At 44.0% G+C, this 18889-nt stretch overlaps 1 protein-coding gene across 1 annotated transcript in view; it reads left to right on the top strand.

Moving 5' to 3' along the window:
• Dscam (DS cell adhesion molecule) overlaps nt 1–18889 on the top strand; it is a 625182-nt gene that overhangs the window by 339803 nt on the left and 266490 nt on the right. The window contains exon 9 of the mRNA XM_008826928.2: nt 16731–17009. Coding sequence (XP_008825150.1) covers nt 16731–17009 — 279 coding nt within the window. The remainder of the gene's footprint in view (nt 1–16730; nt 17010–18889) is intronic.

Raw genomic sequence — 18889 nt, 5'->3', positions numbered from 1 at the left:
GCCATGGTTACATGCACCCATGTCCCCAGCATTGCGGGCAGCGGAGCAGAGACAGGAGGATCACCAGGGTTTGCTGGCTGCCAGGCCAGCTCCAGGTTCAGAGATAGAACTTATCTCAAGGAAATAAAGTAGAAAATAATGTAGAAGCCATCTGGCATCTTCTGTTAACCTCCATGTGCATGGTTAGGGCATGCACACCAGCACACACATGTGCATACTCCACATGCACATATATACCACACATATACATACACTATATGTGCACAAACAGTGCTGAGCCTGTCATGACAGTGGATGCTTAGAATCCCAACACTCAAGAGGCAGAGGCAAGAGGATCCTGAGTTCAAAGCCAACCTGGGTTCATAGCAAGACCCTGTCTCAAAACACAAAATAGTGCTGAGAGTGGATTGGCACCCTTCTATCTCTAGGTGAGCGGCTAGAATACTGCCTTCTAAACAATGTTGTTCTCCAAGGCCTCCTGACAACTGGGGTCACATGACCCAGGCACAGTGGCACTTGCTGCACAGAAACCCCCTTGGCAAGTGGCCCTCAGAGCTTTCTGACACCTGTTCACTTTCTGTTCCACCATGAACACCATCCCTCTAGGATGCCGCTGGCGTCCAGACCCAGCCCTCTAGGGCACAAAATACATGTTCTCTTGATGACTGGCACCTTCCTTCCTTCTCTCTCTCTCTCTCTCTCTCTCTCTCTCTCTCTCTCTCTCTCTCTCTCTCTGTCTCTCTGGTTGCTAGAGAGATATAATGTCTTTTGTAGAAGGCCTGGCATTTCCAGGATTTTCCTCTTTTCGGTCTCTTGTTAAAGTTGTATTCAGCATAAGGCCCTGTTTGTGGAGGTCATTCATGTGTAGCCAAAATTGACTTTTGCAAAGCATTTGCATTGATTTTTTTTCAAAGCTACTTAAGTAATACATTGTTTCTATTATCAATAACACAGGAGGAAAAGATAGATCAGGAGCAGCATGAAGGTGAATGTACAGTCTGTCAGTGGTGATGTATTACCACAAATGAGAATTTAGGTTCTATGTTTAATTTTTCTTTATTTTTGAAAATTTCATAAGATGTACAATATAATATTGACCCCCATCTCCCCTTCCAACTCCCCCCATATTCCTTAACCTGCTCCTTCACAATTTCATGTCTTTTTTTGTCATTTTTAAGTGTGTGTTTTGCCTGTATGTTCTAAGTATGACAGTGGCCACAGAGACCAGAAGAGGGCATCAGATCCCAGGAACCAGAGTTATGGATGGTTGTTAGCCACCAAGTGGGTGCTGGGAACTGAACCTGGGTCTTCTACAAGATCAGCCAGTGCTCTTAACCACTGGGCCATCTCTCTAGCCCCTCCAAGTCAGTTAGTTCTGTCCATATATACATGGGTGTGGGGCTGTCCACTGGATACCAGGAACTTACCAGAGACCACATCCTCTGGAAGGATGATTCTCTCCCCCAGCAACTACCCACTGCCATTAGAGCTCCTCAGTATGGGGTGGGTGTCAGATGGGGCTGGAGATCATCTGTCCTATCTGTTGATCTTGCGGCGGCCTGTGCAGGTAACCACAGCTGCTGTGAGTTCATGGCTGCAGTGGCCATGTCATCACTAGAAGACAGCACTGCATAGCACCCCTCCCCATCCTCCAGCTCCCCCATTCTCTCCTGTCCTATCCCTCGATGTTCCCTGGGCCTTGGTGGTGGCGAGGCTCATTACAGACGTCCCATTTTGGCCTGAGCATGCAGTCTCTCGTTCTCAGTGCTTTGAACATTTAAGCATTTCTCCACTGACTACTGTCCACTCTGAAAAGAAGCTTCTCTGACCAATGTTGAGAGAAGCTCAGGTCTATGGTATAATCATAAATATTTAGAAGGTACTTTGTCCCTTTGACTACCTAGCAAAGTAATGATAGTAGGGTCTACCTGCAGACCTGTGACCTCCCTACCATGGGCTTCTCATCAGGATTATGTTACCAGGAATGAATCCCCCCCTGTGGACCAGGCCTCATATCCAATCAGAAAGTCATTAGTAACCTCATTACAGTTGAACCACTATTGCATCAGTGGGCACACCTTGTCATGTAGGTAGATACTATATTTCCTTTGAAATCAGCTCTGTAATGTGTTATAAGGTGTTTGAAATCAACTCTGTAATGTGATATAAGAGGTTTGAAATCAATTCTGTAATGTACTATAAGAAGGCCCACAGACCAGGTATGTCAAGATTCCTCTCCCTAAGCGCCCCAGGAAAGGACCCCTGCTAGATGTGGCTGAAGAGCTGAAGTTCTTCATCTTGCTGGGGGTCTGCACAGTGGCTGCCACACAGGCTTCCTGGAGAGGTGGAGGTGTCAGAGCTGAGCTCAGAGCCTCAGAGCACAGCATACACACCTCCCTTCCCACGGGTTTGTCCTGGAGGCTCCTTTACATGTGGATCTTCTTCCGTTTTGGAAAGTAAAGCAAGCATCTTTCCTCAAGGTAAAACTTTATTAAGTGTCCCATTAAATCGTCTCCAAGTGTTTCCCTCGGTAGAGGGAAGAGACTATACGTAGGATTCCTTATGATGTCAAAGAATGCAATTCTTTTATTTAATTGAAAGAAAATGTAGGCAAAATAATGTTTTACAATATGTGGTGTGGTTGCTAAAAACCACCAAAAATTCAGAGGAGGGAAATTCAGAGGAGGGAATTAGAGAGAAGAAAGAAGAAATAGAGTAAATGAAATTATACTTTCCTTGTATAAGCCATTGTTAACCTCTGTAAATATACACATACGTGTACATATGTATGCACACATGTATACATGCATGCATGTGTACACATATGCCCATGGTCAAGTATGTATATACACAAGAAAACGCTCTGGTAGTGCTGGTCATTCTGCTTTGATAATGATATTTGTTTTTTTAATATTTATTTTATTTTTAATTATGTGAGTATTATGTATCTATGTGTATATGCACATGGGTACAGCATCCACAGGGGCCAGAAAAGGGTGTTGGATCTCATGTAAATGGAGTTACAGTCAACAAGGGCTGCTGGGAACTAAACCTGGGCCTTCCTGAAGAGTAGTACATACTCTTAACTGCTAAACCGTCTCTCCAGCTCCTGATAATATTTTCAATAAGATAGGAAACAAATTTCAATTACTCAAAATCATACAGTATAATCTATAGATGTTGAACTGATACAAAACACATGATTATTGAAACATAAGTTCAACAGAATCATGTATTTTATGTATACACATATTGGCTGGCAATACATTTTTTAATGTTTTATTGAGTTTTTGTGCATTTTATACAATACTTCTTAACTGAATTTAGACCCCCCCCCCATCGATTTTGCCGTATGTGTTAAGTCCTATCCAGTCATGTATTTGTACCCACATGTCAGCCTGTCTGGAGCTCTTAGGGAAGATCTACTCTTCCTCATCCGGCAGTAATCAGTTGCCAACAGTTCCCAGGCCACGGCCAAGGCCCACCGCCCACTTCCCATGCTTCATGCTGGGCCCTTGTCTGTCTGAGTTGGCATGGGTCCTGTGGACAATACCGCCATTTACATTATTTTTAATGGTAGCTATGAAGATGTTATCATGCAGATGAAACACGTGTGGTAAAATATACCTATAGGTATATGTAGATTGCATTCATGTATTGATAGACATAAATAAGTCCTATCTGATATGTGTTCCATGTGTATACATGGTTGGTATCATCATGGACTTTTCGAGGTGTTGATAAACTTGGAGCTCAGGGAGATTAGCCTCCCATGATGCTCTGATGCCACAGGCTGTACCGGGGGCTGCCTGAACTCTCCTCATAAAGCCTGCATGGCGTTTCGCTCTGCATGAACCCTACTCTCTCTTTCTGTGTGGCCACACTTACCAGATAACACTCCCCCGGTTGGGTCTGACCTGTCATCTCTAGGGCTTCGCCTCTTTCTGGCCAGTTCTCCGTTGGGCAGCACCCAGCAGCTCTCCCCCTTGACTACAGAGACCTGCCAAATGTGTGAAATGGTGAGCCACTCTGCCCCGCTGGGCCGCCACTAAGTCCCTGTTCTTTAACTGCCTTTCCGCAGCAGAGCCCACCTGCTCTTATCTTTTGTGAGGACATACTGCGTGCATTCATGGCGGTTTCAACAATGTCTCCAAAGGATGTGAAAGGGCCACCTTCATGTGAACATCGGGCTTCCTGGTTGAAAGGCATGGCCAACTGCAGACCATGATTTTGGACCCATGATGGAGCAGCACCCCATGGTGCTGCCCAGTGAGATTTCTGTTTGGTTTTTGTCAACTTTAGGTTTAAACCACACTGTCACCATCAGTCCAAACCACCCCCAACATTTTGTATTCTTTTAACCATTTTTAAAATATTAAACTAATGTCATTCTTCTCTGTCTCACGGGCACACATTTAGATGTATGAAATAAATTTCCCGTAAACGAAGTTCTGTCCCTCACTTACATCCACAGTAAATACATGTAACAGATAAGCAGGTCAGCCCAGCTCCCAGCTCTGACTCTACAGGTGGAGTGTGGGAATCCTGTAGAGGCGCCTTGTGTGATAGTCACAGCGCCCCAGGAGCTGAAGTAGAATTCAGGGATTCTAGAGCATTAACCAATCTTGAGAGTCTTCCAGATCCTCCCGTCCCATCCCGTCCCGTCGCTTCCACTGCCGCCTGCCGCGCAGGAGGCGCCTTTACCCCCATCAGCTGCTTTTCTAGTTGTTGAGAACAGAAACGGTGTAAGTGGCGTTCTCGAGAATTTTCCTGCACTCCTGAAGTTGATTATGTGTACCTTCTGTGTTTGTGTTCTCATCAGACGATTGTCTTGTTTTAGTGTATGTGTGCATGCATGTATGTATGTATGTACGCACGCTCGTCCATGTGTGCACATGTGGAGACCAGAGGTTGTTGTCAGGAACCTTCCTTTAGTCTAAGGCTCTCTACCTTGTTTGTTTGTTTGTTTTGTTCTGGCTTTCTTTCTGAGACAGGGTCTCCCTGTGGCCCCAGGTGGCCAGGAACTCACTATGCAGACTAGGCTGGCCTGAATATCACAGAGATTCACCTGTCTCTGCCTCCCTAGTGCTGGAATTAAAGGCGTGTGCCACCGTGCCCAGCTTTCCCCCTTATTTTTGAGACAGGGACTCTCTGTGAACCTGAAGCTCACCACTTCAGCTAGACTGACTGGCCAGCAAGCGTCTGTTGTCTGCCTGACTACCCAGCCTGGGGCGTTATAGGCATGCACTGTCACACTAGACTTTGGTGTACTGGAGACCTTAACTCAGGCCCTCATGTTTTCAAAGCAGGCACTTTCCCAATGACCATCTTCTCCACCCACCGTTAGGTGTTTGAGTGACCAGTCTACACATTACCTTTGACCATTTTCCAATAGTCTTTCCACCTCCTCTGACCTTCCTGATGTTAATATGCATCTCATTGCCTAAGAAAGGTTGTCAACATTTGTGAGACACTCTCCGGTCTGTTAGCTCTGTGATCGTCTGGACTAGGAGGAAGTCTCCGACTTCTGGTGGTAATTCCTGCCTCGCTTCTAGATCTGTTCCTTGTTTCTGTCACGTGTCCACGTTTGGGTCTTCAGCACAGGCCTATATTCCTGGATATAACAAAAGTGGAGGTGTAATTTCTTGTTTCTACATATTGAATTGGTTTTCTCCCAATATCACTTCTTGCTTCTTGATCCAGTGCATTTGCCAAACTATGGCAGAGCTGTCGGAAGCATCTTAGTTCTATGGCACACATTAAGGTGCTCTCTATGAATGTGTCACCTATTTTCGGAAATATTTTGTTATTCTATTGTATGAGTGTATTGCCTACATGTGTGTAAGTGCACCTGTGTCGTGCAATGCCTTGTGGAGGTCAGAAGAGGGCGTTAGATTCCCTGGAACTGGTTACAGATGATTGCTAGCTGCCATGTGGGTGCTGGGAATTGAACCCCCCACCCCATCCCCCACCCCACCCCGGTCCTCTGCAAGAACAGCCACTGCTCTTAACCACTGAGCCACCTCTCCAACGTCACCTATTTTTAAAAATACATTTGGTTTTCCTTCTATTTGTTGGGCATATATTTGTTTATATGCATCAGATTAAATCGACAGCCATACGTCATCTTGATCTTTGCTTTCTTATTTCTTTCATTGATCAAATTTCAAAAATAGATAAGTGAGTATTTTCTAAGATATTCTCTGGGGTGTTCTTCTCTTAAATTATCTTTACATGCCTGAAAGACCTGCTCAGCCTTTCTCAGACTTGGTCAGTATCTCCATTTCCTGATTTTTTGTAGCCTTTTGGATAACATGTTGCTTGAGCTCAAACTGTTTGTTTTTTGTTTGTTTGATTGATTTGAAACAGTGACTCTCTGTAGCCCCAGGTGGCCCGGAACTATGTAGACCAGGCTGACCTTGATCTCATGGAGATCCACCTACCTCTGCCTCCTGAGTGCTGGGATTAAAGGCATGCATCACCACCCCCAACCTTTGAGTCAAAGTTTTAATCCAGTTTTTGTGTACCTGACTTTTGATTCATGTTCATATATATGAATATATTAATTAGCCTTATACAGAAGTGCTGTAGACAAATTATTTCCTATTTCTATGTGTCCTCTGTTTCCCGATTCCTCTTTGTTACCCACCACATTCTCACAAGTATGAGAATGAGGCTTACAATGTGTTTATAGCAAGCAGTCCTAAGTACACTGGAAGTTTATTTCTATGCACCTGAATTTCCTTATGCATACTACAAATGTTAGTTAATTTATTCAAGAAAAACCCCTTTTATATGCATATTATTAAGTCTAGGATAAACACTTGTGTTTGCTTATCAGAAATTTTCCAGTTGTTCACCAATATCTAGAAGATTGATTCTGAACCTGACATTGGAAAAATCTGAGCACATCAGTGTTGAATGGCATCATGCTAAGTCTCATCATGCAGAGGCTGAGACCCTGAAAAGTCTAGACGTGTTCACAGACACACCGCTGGTTTGGAAGAACAGAGGGTGGGCCTGTGCAGTTAGCGTCACGCAGAGTTCTGATGATGGGACTATTGGGTGGGCAGGTGGAGTTTATATGACAAATCTACCCTTGGTCTTCGTTCAGGCATTTAATATTGCTCCTTTATTTATCACCACTGTAACTCCTGAAAGTTGTCAAAAAGACCTTAATTGACTCAGCTTTGTTGACCTGTCATAACCACCTGTAGCAGATCCTTCTGACCCAGTTCAGGACTTTACTCAAAAACACAGCCACATTAAATCAGTAACAATAGTAACCAAGCTTCTAAAGACGGATTTTTCCAAGTTAAGGTCATGGAAATATTTTCAAATAAGCAATCTGCTATTTCTCACATTCCTTGCAAAGAGGCTAATTAGGAAAAGAAGTTATGTTTCTAGTGCATGCCTGTGACAGTGTGAATCTTGCTTATTCCTGCTGTTTAGCCCAGCCACTGTTCCCTCTGATAGGAGTCACAGGCATCAGTTTCATCAAAGTCCATGTAGGGGCTGGGAAGATACAGCTCAGTTAGTAAAGTACCTGCCGTGGTAGATGAGCTGGAGCCCCAGAACCTGTGCAAAAAAAGCTCGGTGTGGTGGTGTGACCTTGTAATTCCAGCTCGGGGATTTTGTAAGCCTAGCTTGTATGTCTTAAACACTTTTTCTAAAAGCAGTTTCTTCTCATTAAGTTACTGCCAGTTTCTATAATGGCTTTAGCACAATATTTTAAAATAGGAATGAGAAACTTTATGGTGTTTGATGTAATATGATTCAACTAGACCTTTGTCATCAAAACATTTTTTATTTAAAACATTTTAAGGGCAGGAGAGATGGCTGAGTGGTTAAGAGCACTCGTGATTCTTGCAGAGGACCTGGGTTTGATTCCCAGCACCCACATGGCAGCTAACAACCGTCTATAACTCTAGTTCCAGGGGATCCAACACCCTCCTCTGATGTCTATGGGCATTGCACAACACGGATGCACCTACATACACACGGCAGTACACTCATACACATAAAATAAAAATAATAAAATATTTTAAAATTTTGAATATTAACTTATTTTTAGTTTAGGGGTATGAGTGCTTTGCCTGCATGTATTTAAGTCCATCATGTGCCTGTAGAGATCAAAAGAGGCCATTGGATCTCCAGAACTGGAGTTACAGTTGGTTGTTAGCCGCCATGTGCGTGCTGGGAACTGAACCCAGGTCCTTTACAAAAGCAGTCAGTGCTCTAACCACTGAACCATCTCTCCAGCCCCTGAGACATTTTTTTAACTCTGTGTCTTTAGTTTTGTGGGTCCTAGGATCCTTCGGCAACATATTTAAGTGATTGTGCATCTATTGTTCTTAAGTAGTCGTGATACAGTCACAGCTCTAAGAGGTGGAGTCCAGAATGAGACCTGCAAACAAGTCACTGTGCTATCACAGAGCTAGAGATGGAGAATGTCTTTAGAAAGAAGCAAGAAACTGTCAGAAAGAGAATAAATACATGGGCATTTGAGAAGTCTGGGCAAGGAGTGAGGAAAGCATCCATTTCACCTCAAAGCCCAGCAGAGTAGTGAGGGCGGCCATGGGATGCAGCGGGAAGTCTGAAGTCCAAAAGAGCTCCAAGTTGATGTCTCAAAAGGAGTGTGCAAAGGTTTCTAAAAAGGGGAACAGGGGAGCTGGTCACCACATAATCAGTAAGAAGACAGAGTCAGCGCCAAGTGCAGGGAAGTGTTAGAGCAGCGAGTAGCCAGTTCCGCTAAGAGTCAGTGTTGCCGGAGCAGAGGACGCTCACTGGCAGCCAAGGTCAGAGTCCTCACAGAGGCAGGCACAAGACTTGTGGAGTCTGTGGCATCCTGCTCCATCCTGAAGGTATGTAGAACAGGGAAAGGAGAGGGACCTGTTTAAAACAGTGTTTTAGGGAATTAATCTAATTGAGGCATATACTAATCTGAATGCAATGTAGAAAGATTTTTAAAAATGGATAAACTTACTGCCTAGCTCCCACTGACTTGCTCAGCTGCCTTTCTTATAAGGCTGAGGCCCACCTGCCTAAGGAGGGCACTGTCCATAGTTGGCTGGATCCTCCCACATCAATTAGGATTTTAAAAAATATTTTACTAATTTTTTTATTTTTGTGTGTGTATGAGTGTATTACCTGCATGTGTGTAAGTGCACCCATGTCATGCAATGCCCATGGAGGTCAAAAGAATACATCAGATTTCCTTCAAACTGGAGTTACAGATGGTTGTTAGCTGCCACATGGGTGCTGAGAATCGAAACCGGGTCCTCTGCAAGAGCAGTCAGCGCTCTTAACCATTGAGTCATCCCTCCAGTCCCTCAATTAGGAATTTTTAAAAATGCCTTATAGACATGCCCACAGGTCAGCCTGCTCTGGGAAATTCCCAGTTGAAGCTCGCTCTTCCCAGATAACTCCGGGTTTGTGTCAAGCTGACCCTGAAGCTCTCTATAACAGGATCTCAGCAGTCTTAGTCCCAGTGGCAAAGATGCAGAAACATCCCGAGGACTTTCAGACAGATGCAGTTAAAGAAAATGTGATATGCACATATGCACTTGTAATGCTGTGTGTGTGTGTGTGTGTGTGTGTGTGTGTAGATAGGCATGCATAGGCTCACTAAGGCACTGACTATCATTCAGCTTGTTAGTTTGTTAGTTTTTAAATACAAGGTTTCTGGTAGTCTAGGCTGACCACAGACTCCCTATGTAGCCAAGGATGACCTTGTACATCCCATCTTCCTGCCTCCACTGCCCAAGCACTAGATCACAGGTGTGGACCATGCCCCACTTCTTTTATTTTGAATCATAATTAGCATTCTGGTTTCTCTTCAGCCTTTAATTATAAATAATTCTCAAAGTCATGGCAGGCTCAGTGGCCTAAAACTTTCCGAATCTAGGAAAACACAAGCAATTTGGGTAAGCAATGCTCTTCTGGCCAAGGGAGAAACTGTTCCTTTAGAGTTTAGAATGTGGCCAGAGCCAAGTAATTTTCACAAACTTAAATCTTTATATAGTCCTGCCTTAAAGAAGACTTGCTTCACCGGGCATGGTGGCACAGGCCTTTAATCCCAGCACCCAGGAGGCAGAGGCAGGCAGATCTCTGTGAGTTCAAGGCCAGCCTGGTCTACATAGTGAGTTCCAGGACAGCTGGGGCTACAGGGAGATCCTGTCTCAAAAAGACCGAAAAAAAAAAAAAAAAAAAAGAAGAAGACTTGCTTCTCATTTGAGCACGCCTCAAATAAGTTTTTAAAAGTACAACTTTCTTTAAACCTGCTCCAAACCCTTCTTCCTTAAGCCACAGTTATGCATGTATTATTCCAGGTCTAGAGGAGACCAGGGTTTTTAAAAACATTTTGTGCTTTGCATGATTTGGACTGTTTTATGTGTGCCCAGGACATCATTGTTAAGGAAATCTTACAGCTTGAACTGGAGGGACACGTACTTCATCCTTCCCCAGCCTTCCCCACAGCAGCCAGAGCCTCAGAATGCCCTGCTGGCTTGCCCTGTCCTGTTGTGGTTTTCTAGGACAACATCCAAGTGTCATTTAATATCAGTTTATCCTGAAGCCCAAGGGCAGCTCAGAGACAGGCCGCAGCAAAGGCCTTTTTCCTTTCCACCACACACCCAGAACCCTGGTCAAAAGCCCTTCCAGAGCTGCACACAGACTAATTCACAATGAACCCAAAGTAGCCCTGGCTGCTGGTGAGAAGTCAGGGAAGCCAGCCAGTGCAGCAGTTCAGAGCTGACATGAATGACCTAGCCTTGTGAGCAAGGCCTTGGGTTGGTACCGTCTCCCCAGTGGCTCAGGGGAACCAGTACATAGATGTGTCATCTCAGATGTAGCTGCTGCAGTCTCCGTGCTAAGACCTTCATGATGACATGGGCAGGAGGCCCCAACCTCAGCCAAGGAACTATTGGCAGCTGATCACTGCTGGGTGAGGGAGTTGATCTTCTTTAATGGAGTGATGTTAGATAGGCTGAACAGGCTCCTGTGAATAAACTCACATCGAGGGACATCTGGGGACACAGACTTGACTCAATAGGCCTTAACATACATGACATAATATATGAAATCTGATGGACGCGTGATGGGGGGTGCAGGTAGGGGAGGGTCCTAAATATTATTATGTATTGTATGGAATGCACAAAAATTCAATAAAACATATGCATTGAGAAAAGGTGAAGAGTGATTGAAGAAGTCCCCCCACATCAACCTCGATGTGCACACACATATGTACACATATGCATCTGCAGCCCCACATCCATGTGCACACCACAAACACATAGACACATATACCATATACAAAGAAAAAAGAAATGAGGGAAAGAAAACTTTCTGAAAAATATGAAACGAAGATCTCATTAGAGAAAATGAGGGGCTGGGGGGGGAGCAGAGAAAAAGAGACTACTTATTTCTTGTCTTAGAAGACTTTGTGTCAAGACAAATGGCTTCGAGCTATATGAGACAGGCGGTCACTGTGGAAACCGCAGGGGGATGCAGGGAGAAAGGCTGCCACTGGGCATGAGGTGACAGAGTGTGGTGCTGATGAAATGTGTGTGGTCATGCAAATAGAGCTCAGTGCATCTCAACAGCCATGTGGGATGTCTGCTATCCCTTGGGACAGAGAGGCAAGGGAGAAGACACAAGGGTTGTGCGGAGCATCCTTTGTATGCCACCGGGGCTCTGAGCCAGGCAGGCCACATAGAGTTCTGTGCCAACACCACTCATGAACCGTGCTTCATTTTAAAAGTCTAATATAGAATTGCAAAGTTTAAAAACTTAAATTGAGGGGCTAGGTATAGTGCTACACCAGTACTAGGACCTGAATTCAAATCCCCAGCACTATAAAAAGATGGGCTTGGCCTGCATGCACCTGTAACCCTAGTGCTTGGGGTGGGGGAGACAGGTGAATCTCAGGAGTTCACTGGCCAGTCATTCTAGCTGAAATGGTGAGTTCCTTGTCTCTTTTTAAAATCCACTCTGAAATACACTGTGTCTAATATTCACTTCCACTATAGGAAGGGGATGGTGGCCAGAGTCAAAGGTGAAATGGGATTGAATGTAACAGCAGAAACTGACTAACTGAACACAAAGGAGTTCATTAAATGATTTTAATACTAAAAACATTAATGTAGAAAGGCGACTGAAGAAGGCACCCCAGTGTCAACCTCTGGCCTCTGCTTGTGTCTTCTTGGGTAAGCACACCCATCTTCCACATCGCCCACCCCTAAACCCTGGATTGAGATACAACTACTAGTTACTAAAGATTGGCCAGCACTCAACCTATGATCTTTTTTAAATCCATGATCTTTTATGGATGTGTCATATTCTTTATTTAATTTTACTTTACATCTATGAGTGTTTTGCCTTAATGTATATATGTGCCCCATGTACATGCAATGCCCATGGAGGCCAGAAGAGGTCATCCTGAAACTGAAGTTACAGACTGTTGTTACCAGCCATGTGGGTACTGGGAACCAAACCCAGGTCCTCTGCAAGAACAGCCAGTGTTCTTCATTGCTGAGCCGTCTCTCCGGCCCCTGTCACACTTCTTTTAAAAAGAATATAGTCAGGGCTGGAGAGAGTTAAGAGCACTTGCTATTCTTGCAAAGGTCTGGAGTTCCGGTCCCAGCACCCACATGGTGCGAACAACCATCTGTAACTCTCGTTCCAGGGGATCCAATGTCCACTTCTGGCCTCTATGGGCATTGCATGCCTGTGGTGCACATACATACATTAAGGCAAAACACTCATAAAGTAAAAATAAAATCTTTAAAAATAATATATTAATTATTAAGGGTCGAAACACAGAAATGAATCACCCTGTTTTAATGTTCCTATTAAGAGTTTTAAAAAAATGGAAACTGGCATTTGCAATATTAGATGACTCTCAGCCCCAACAGAGAAAGGACCTTGCAGTTCTAAAGTACACAACCTGGTAATACGTGACATTTAGCAGATATTTACATACTTTTTGCAGAAAGGTTATGTGCAAACTTGGTGCCTGTCAGACTCAGATCCCCAGCCCCTGTGGTCTCACAAGCTCTTGCTGTCAGCACTCAGGAACATTCCTCATTTAGGAGGATGTGCTAGGAGGTGAAGGTCTCTGGATTCCCGGATGTGTGGTTTTGGCTTTCTAAAGTCATGGGAGGATATTTTTATTACCTGGTTCTATTGTTTTTTTTCTTGAATTTCATATTTCATGAATTCAAGGCCCAGGCTTTGGACCTTTTGTAAAATGCTGAGCGTTTTGCACAGCAGCTATGTGACTTCTAACTCAAGCACTAGACAGCAGCACTGAACTGATGTGGGTGGCCAGTTAGTCTGCGCATTTAATTTGTGTTAAGGTGATGTACATTCTGGTACAACATGGCCAGCAAACAAACACATAGCAAACCTGACAGTACATGATCCTGGGCGAAGGACTTTCCTATGTAACTAGGTCCTTCTTGAACCATGCAAATTTTTTTAGAGGGCCTCCCTAGTCCCAGCCCACCTGGAAGTTACTGCATAGACCAGGCTGGCCTCAGCCTCACAGAGATCCACCTGCCTCTGCCTCTCAAAGGCTGGGATTAAAGGAATGTGCCACCACACCTGGCTAATCCTGCAATTTTTTAATGTTAACTGTTTTGGACATGTTCATTTTCTACAAATACTCAAAAATTTAAATATAACTTCTTTCCTTTTAAAATATATTAACCACGACTTCCAATTAAGTCTTGATCATAATCTATGATTTTGCATTAGTGACAGCAAAGTTGACTGTCAGGGCAGTGTGCTCCAAGACAGAGTTCCCCAATGCCAGGCGCATGGTAATTTTGGATCTGCTCCCATCTTACCTTCCTTTAGCTCACCCATAGCAACCTCGTCACTTAGCACTTGTCAGGAAGACTTGGCACTCAGCATCCAGTGTAGACCAAGATGCAGATAATTGAGGGTGCAGAGGCAGTTTCAAATAATGTCTCAAATTGGGGCTTTATCCTCCAAGTGGCCTGTGTGTGTGACAGTGTTGGTTTTGTTTTTCAGTGTGTTGAATGCACACTTTCTTTCTAGCCCTGTTGCTTCAAGACAGTTTCTGACATTTACCTATAGAACTGGAATTATATCCCTTCTCATTTCCTGTGTCAGTGAAATGTAAGTGTTTTGGAACTATCAGAAGCACTCAGTTTGGGAATGTGTGTGTTGTATGTGTATGTGGTATATATTCGTGTGTGGGGGTACACCAGTCTACGTGCATGTGGAGGTCAGAGAAGGATGTTGGGTGTCCTCCTCTATCACTCCACATCTTATTTCTTTTCTTTCTTGGTCTTTTTGAGATGGGTAGCCCCAGCTGCCTGGAACTCACTATGTAGACCAGGCTGGCCTTGAACTCACAGAGATCCGCCTGCCTCTGCCTCCCAAGTGCTGGGATTAAAGGCACGTGCCACCACGCCTGGCTTCTTTTTAAAAAAACAAATTTTTATTTATTAATTTTATTTTCTGTGTATAAGTATTTGCCTCCATGTGTGTAAGTGCACCCGTGTCATGCAATGCCCACGAAGGTCAGAAGAGGGCATCGGATTCCCTGGAACAGGAGTTACAGATGGTTGTTAGCTGCCATGTGGGTGCTGGGAATCAAACCCATGTCTTCTGCAAGAGCAGCCAGTACCCTTAACAACTGAGCCATCTGTCCAGCCCTAACCCACCTTATTTCTTGAGACAGGGGCCCCCACTGTACCTGGAGCAAGGCTGGCAGGCAGGAAGCCCCCGTGACCCTCCTGTCTCCACCGCCCACAGCACTGAGCTGACAGGAGCCCGCACATAGCCATGCTCAGCTTTTTACATGGATGCTGGTGATTAGAACTCATGTCCCCATGCCTGTGCAGCAAGTGTTCTTACCTGCTGAGCCGTCTCCCAGGCCTCAGTTTGGGGTTTTATATTGATTTAAATGCTGCTGTGAACCTAGTTCTTACATCTGTTGTTGGGAAGCAGTGTGCTCCTGCCCTTCCCTTATCTTATACCTCTTCCGTTGTAAGTGTGCATTACTATATTTAGCATTTACTGACAGTCTACACCCTAAATGATTTTTTTTTCATTACATAGATGTCACCCTCCCAAAGCTGGAGAGATGTCTCAGTCAGTAAAGTAAGTGCTTGCTTGAAGACATAAGGTCCTGAGTTCAATCCCCAGCACCCACGTGAAATAGACAAGGCACGCTGATACACTGTTGTAATCCCAGCGCTGGGTAGGTGAAGACAGGCCTGGAGCTCACTGTCCAGTCTGCCTAACCTACTTGGCATGTTCTATGCCAACGAGAGACCATGTCTCAAAAAACAAGATAGCGACTCCTGAGGATCAATAGCATAGGCTGTCTTCTGGCTGATGCACACACATGCCTTCATGCACACATACAACAATGCCTTTCCTTTCTCTTTTGACTTGGAGGATAGAAATTAAATATTTATTATTTTTCTATTGTAATTGATAGGGAGATTTAGTCCTGAGAACTTTGCATTTTTTTCTTTCTCTTCTTAATGGCTTGTGTGAATTAGAATCAGATTCTAAAGCACTGATTCAAATGCCTCAAGTTTTGAACCCACTGTGCCAACTCATTAAGGACTGAAGGCTACATTCTTCATTTTACAAATAGGGAAACTGAGGCCTGGTGAAGGACTAAATGCTTATGCTGAGTAGCACAGCTGGCTTGAAAACTATGTATCCTTGTTCCAAAGTTCCCCTTAGAAAACTGATCTGTTCTGATGATAATCAAAAAGCTGACAGCAGTCAGTGCTTGCCTGAGATGATGATGACCGGGATACTGAGTCATGTAATTGTTTATATAACAAAACATACAAATCCATTTCTTGTTGGACTCTCTGCACAGAGAGTAAATATTTATGCTATCTGGAGCAAGATGTGAAAGAAATACAGGCACCCTTAACCCATCAGCATTTTCCGCAGTGAATTCCAGGTGTGAGCCACTATACCTAACACAACCTGTCCCTGTCTATAGCGCAAGCGGGAGCCTCACCCTGAACTCCTTTCCCCTCAGCATCAGACCTTAAGGGAAAAATAGTGTAGCAGTTTGTGGATGGGTAAAATTATGAAAATCTCCTTTTGGACTGAGTTGAACTGAGTCTCTGGCTGGCCATATTGAAAGCTACGCAGCAACACACACCATCAACTCAGACCATTTACCACGGGTCGTTCCTAAATTGATCATACTGACAGAATGTATAAAATGAAGGGGTGTGAATCACCCCAGTGTCCTAAAATAAGTAGTTGTAACTTATGACTGTTATTAGTCATGCAAAGGAGCTTTAGCACTAACCTATAAGCTGTGCTCATAGTTCCACTACAGTGCTAATCAAACCAAAGCAATAAAGTGGGCTCCTCTTGTTCAAATCATGTGCAAAACTGTAAAAGACAAACCAAACCCACACCCTTCTTATAGTTTCCACCCTGAAGGCACAGTCTAAAGTCTTTCCATGCAAAAATAATTCTACTTTAAAAATGCATTGCATGAAATTAGACTAATCCTATTTCCTTCATGACAAATTAGCCATGCCTTCTATCTGGGACGCTGAGGAAATCTGAGCAATAGAGGCATCCTCTCCACTCCCCCAGAGCACACATATTCATGGGTCCAGTATGTTGTCTCAGAGCCATGGGATAGGACTTAGGAATAGAGCACACAGAACGCAGCTCACCAGTGCCTTCCCTCTTTCCTGTCTCCTCAGTTCCACCTTTCATCCAACCTTTCGAGTTCCCAAGATTCTCCATTGGGCAGCGGGTCTTTATCCCATGTGTGGTGGTCTCAGGGGACTTGCCTATCACCATCACCTGGCAGAAGGATGGCCGACCGATCCCCGCGAGCCTTGGGGTGACCATCGACAACATTGACTTCACCAGCTCCCTGAGGATTTCCAACCTCTCCCTGATGCACAATGGGAATTATACGTGCATAGCCCGGAATGAGGCAGCAGCGGTGGAACACCAAAGCCAGCTGATTGTCAGAGGTAACGGAGAAGGGCTGTCTGGGAGCAGGAATTCAAAGACAGTGTGGCTTGACATGCTGGGGAAAGAACCGTAAATAGAAAATCTCTCCTTTCCCCATAAAAAAATAACAGCTATAGAAAGGAAGCATGAGTCCACTGAATTCAAAGACAAAGTTTTGCCTAACATCTGGCACTTCCAATAAAACATCCACAAAACACAAAGCCTATGAGATGATGCATGAAACATGGCTTCCCCCTAACACAGTGAGTGTTTAAGACCAAACCGTGTTAGCCTCTGCCTTACTGTATTTATTGTGTATAGAGCTTTTTAATCATATTTCTTACGATTTAGATAAACGGTTTTTAAAAAAATAACATCTGTGGGGATGGAGAGATGGCTCAGCAGTTAAGGGCCCTTACTGGTCTCTTGCAGGGAATTTGAGTTCAGCTCCCAGAACCCATACCATCAAGCCACTCACAGCCACTTGAAATTCTAGCTCCAGGGGATGAGATATGTCTGGCCTCTGCAGACACGGGACTCGTGTACATACCCATACTCAGACACACTCAGACTCACATACAATTAAAAAAATGTTTTTTAATCTTAAACTTTTACCAGTGCTGTGGCTCACAAACTGTCTGAAGAGTTACAAAGTAACTGATTTTACAAATGCAGTTTTCCTTGTTCCTCACTTTCTTTAGGCTTAAATACATCATTATTTGGGGAAGTTTTCACAGAGACGTTAAACATAATACAATGGTATTTATGGACAACTATTAAAACAGAGTAATCTCATGGACAGTAAGCATAGGCAGTGATCTGGATCCCTTTACAATGGGTTGATCTCATTCAGATCCTTGCTGCAGACAGCAAGCTTCATGAAGGTCAGAGTGCACGTGTGACGTGAGCAGTCATTTGGCCTTGACGTTGCAAGCATGGATATTCTGTGATTTACTGATTCTCTAAGGGTGTAACATCTGTGTGTATTGGGAAGATCCTGCAGGAGGGTAAAGTTACGTGAATGCTGATCATTTGCAGTTAAAATCCCCAAATATTGGGATGTCTCTGCTCTTGAGGGGATGATTTCCTGTTATCTTTGGGACCGTGGATAGCAAACTTCCCGGCACTGAGGGTCCCACTCCTCCCACAGTCCTTAGCATTGCCCCTCAGCTCCTCCTCTTCTTTTCTTACTGAAGATGAATGCGTTTCTTTTTTAATATTTTATTTATTATTTTATCTTATGTGTATAAGTGTATTGCCTGCAGGTATTTAAATGTACCCATGTCATGTAATGCCCATGAAGGTTGGAAGATGGTGTCAGAGCCTCATACAAATGGTTGTTAGCCACCATGTGGGTGCTAGAAATCGAACCCAGGTCCTCCAGTGTTCTTAACCACTGAGCCATCTCTCCAGCCCCATGAACTCATGTCTTGCTAATCACCATTAAAACAAGGCAATTGATGCATACCTAGATGTCATGGGAAGAAACCAACTTCGTACATCTGGAAAAAAAAATGCTCTTGTAGTGAATAAGCAAGAGAGCAGGTCTTCATTCAGAGACAAACAGGTATCCCGGTGTTTTCGTCGTTTTACACTATGCTTTTGATTTTGAGAATTAGGACACTTCTCCCTCCGTTTTTGAAGATAAATAAAAACGGGAGCAAACGTAGTCTCCACTTCCTAATTCTTTATCTGAACAGAACTGCCATTGTTTCTTAAAGGCAGCACTGAGCACCTCCACTGTCTTCAACATAATCTACTCTGAAGGATCCAGGTCAGGAAATGAAAAATAGATTTAAAATGTATGCTGATGGTTTTTTGTATTACTATTTTTTTTTGTCTTTTTGAGACAGGGTCTCCCTGTAGCCCCAGCTGTCCTGGAACTCACTATGTAGACCAG

Source organism: Nannospalax galili, unplaced genomic scaffold (genome assembly GCF_000622305.1).
Source record: "Nannospalax galili isolate Female #2095 unplaced genomic scaffold, S.galili_v1.0 scaffold192, whole genome shotgun sequence".
NCBI classification, from domain to species: Eukaryota; Metazoa; Chordata; class Mammalia; order Rodentia; family Spalacidae; genus Nannospalax; species Nannospalax galili.
The sequence above is the reverse complement of the archived record's forward strand: the minus strand, read 5'-3'. Positions and strand labels throughout refer to the sequence as shown.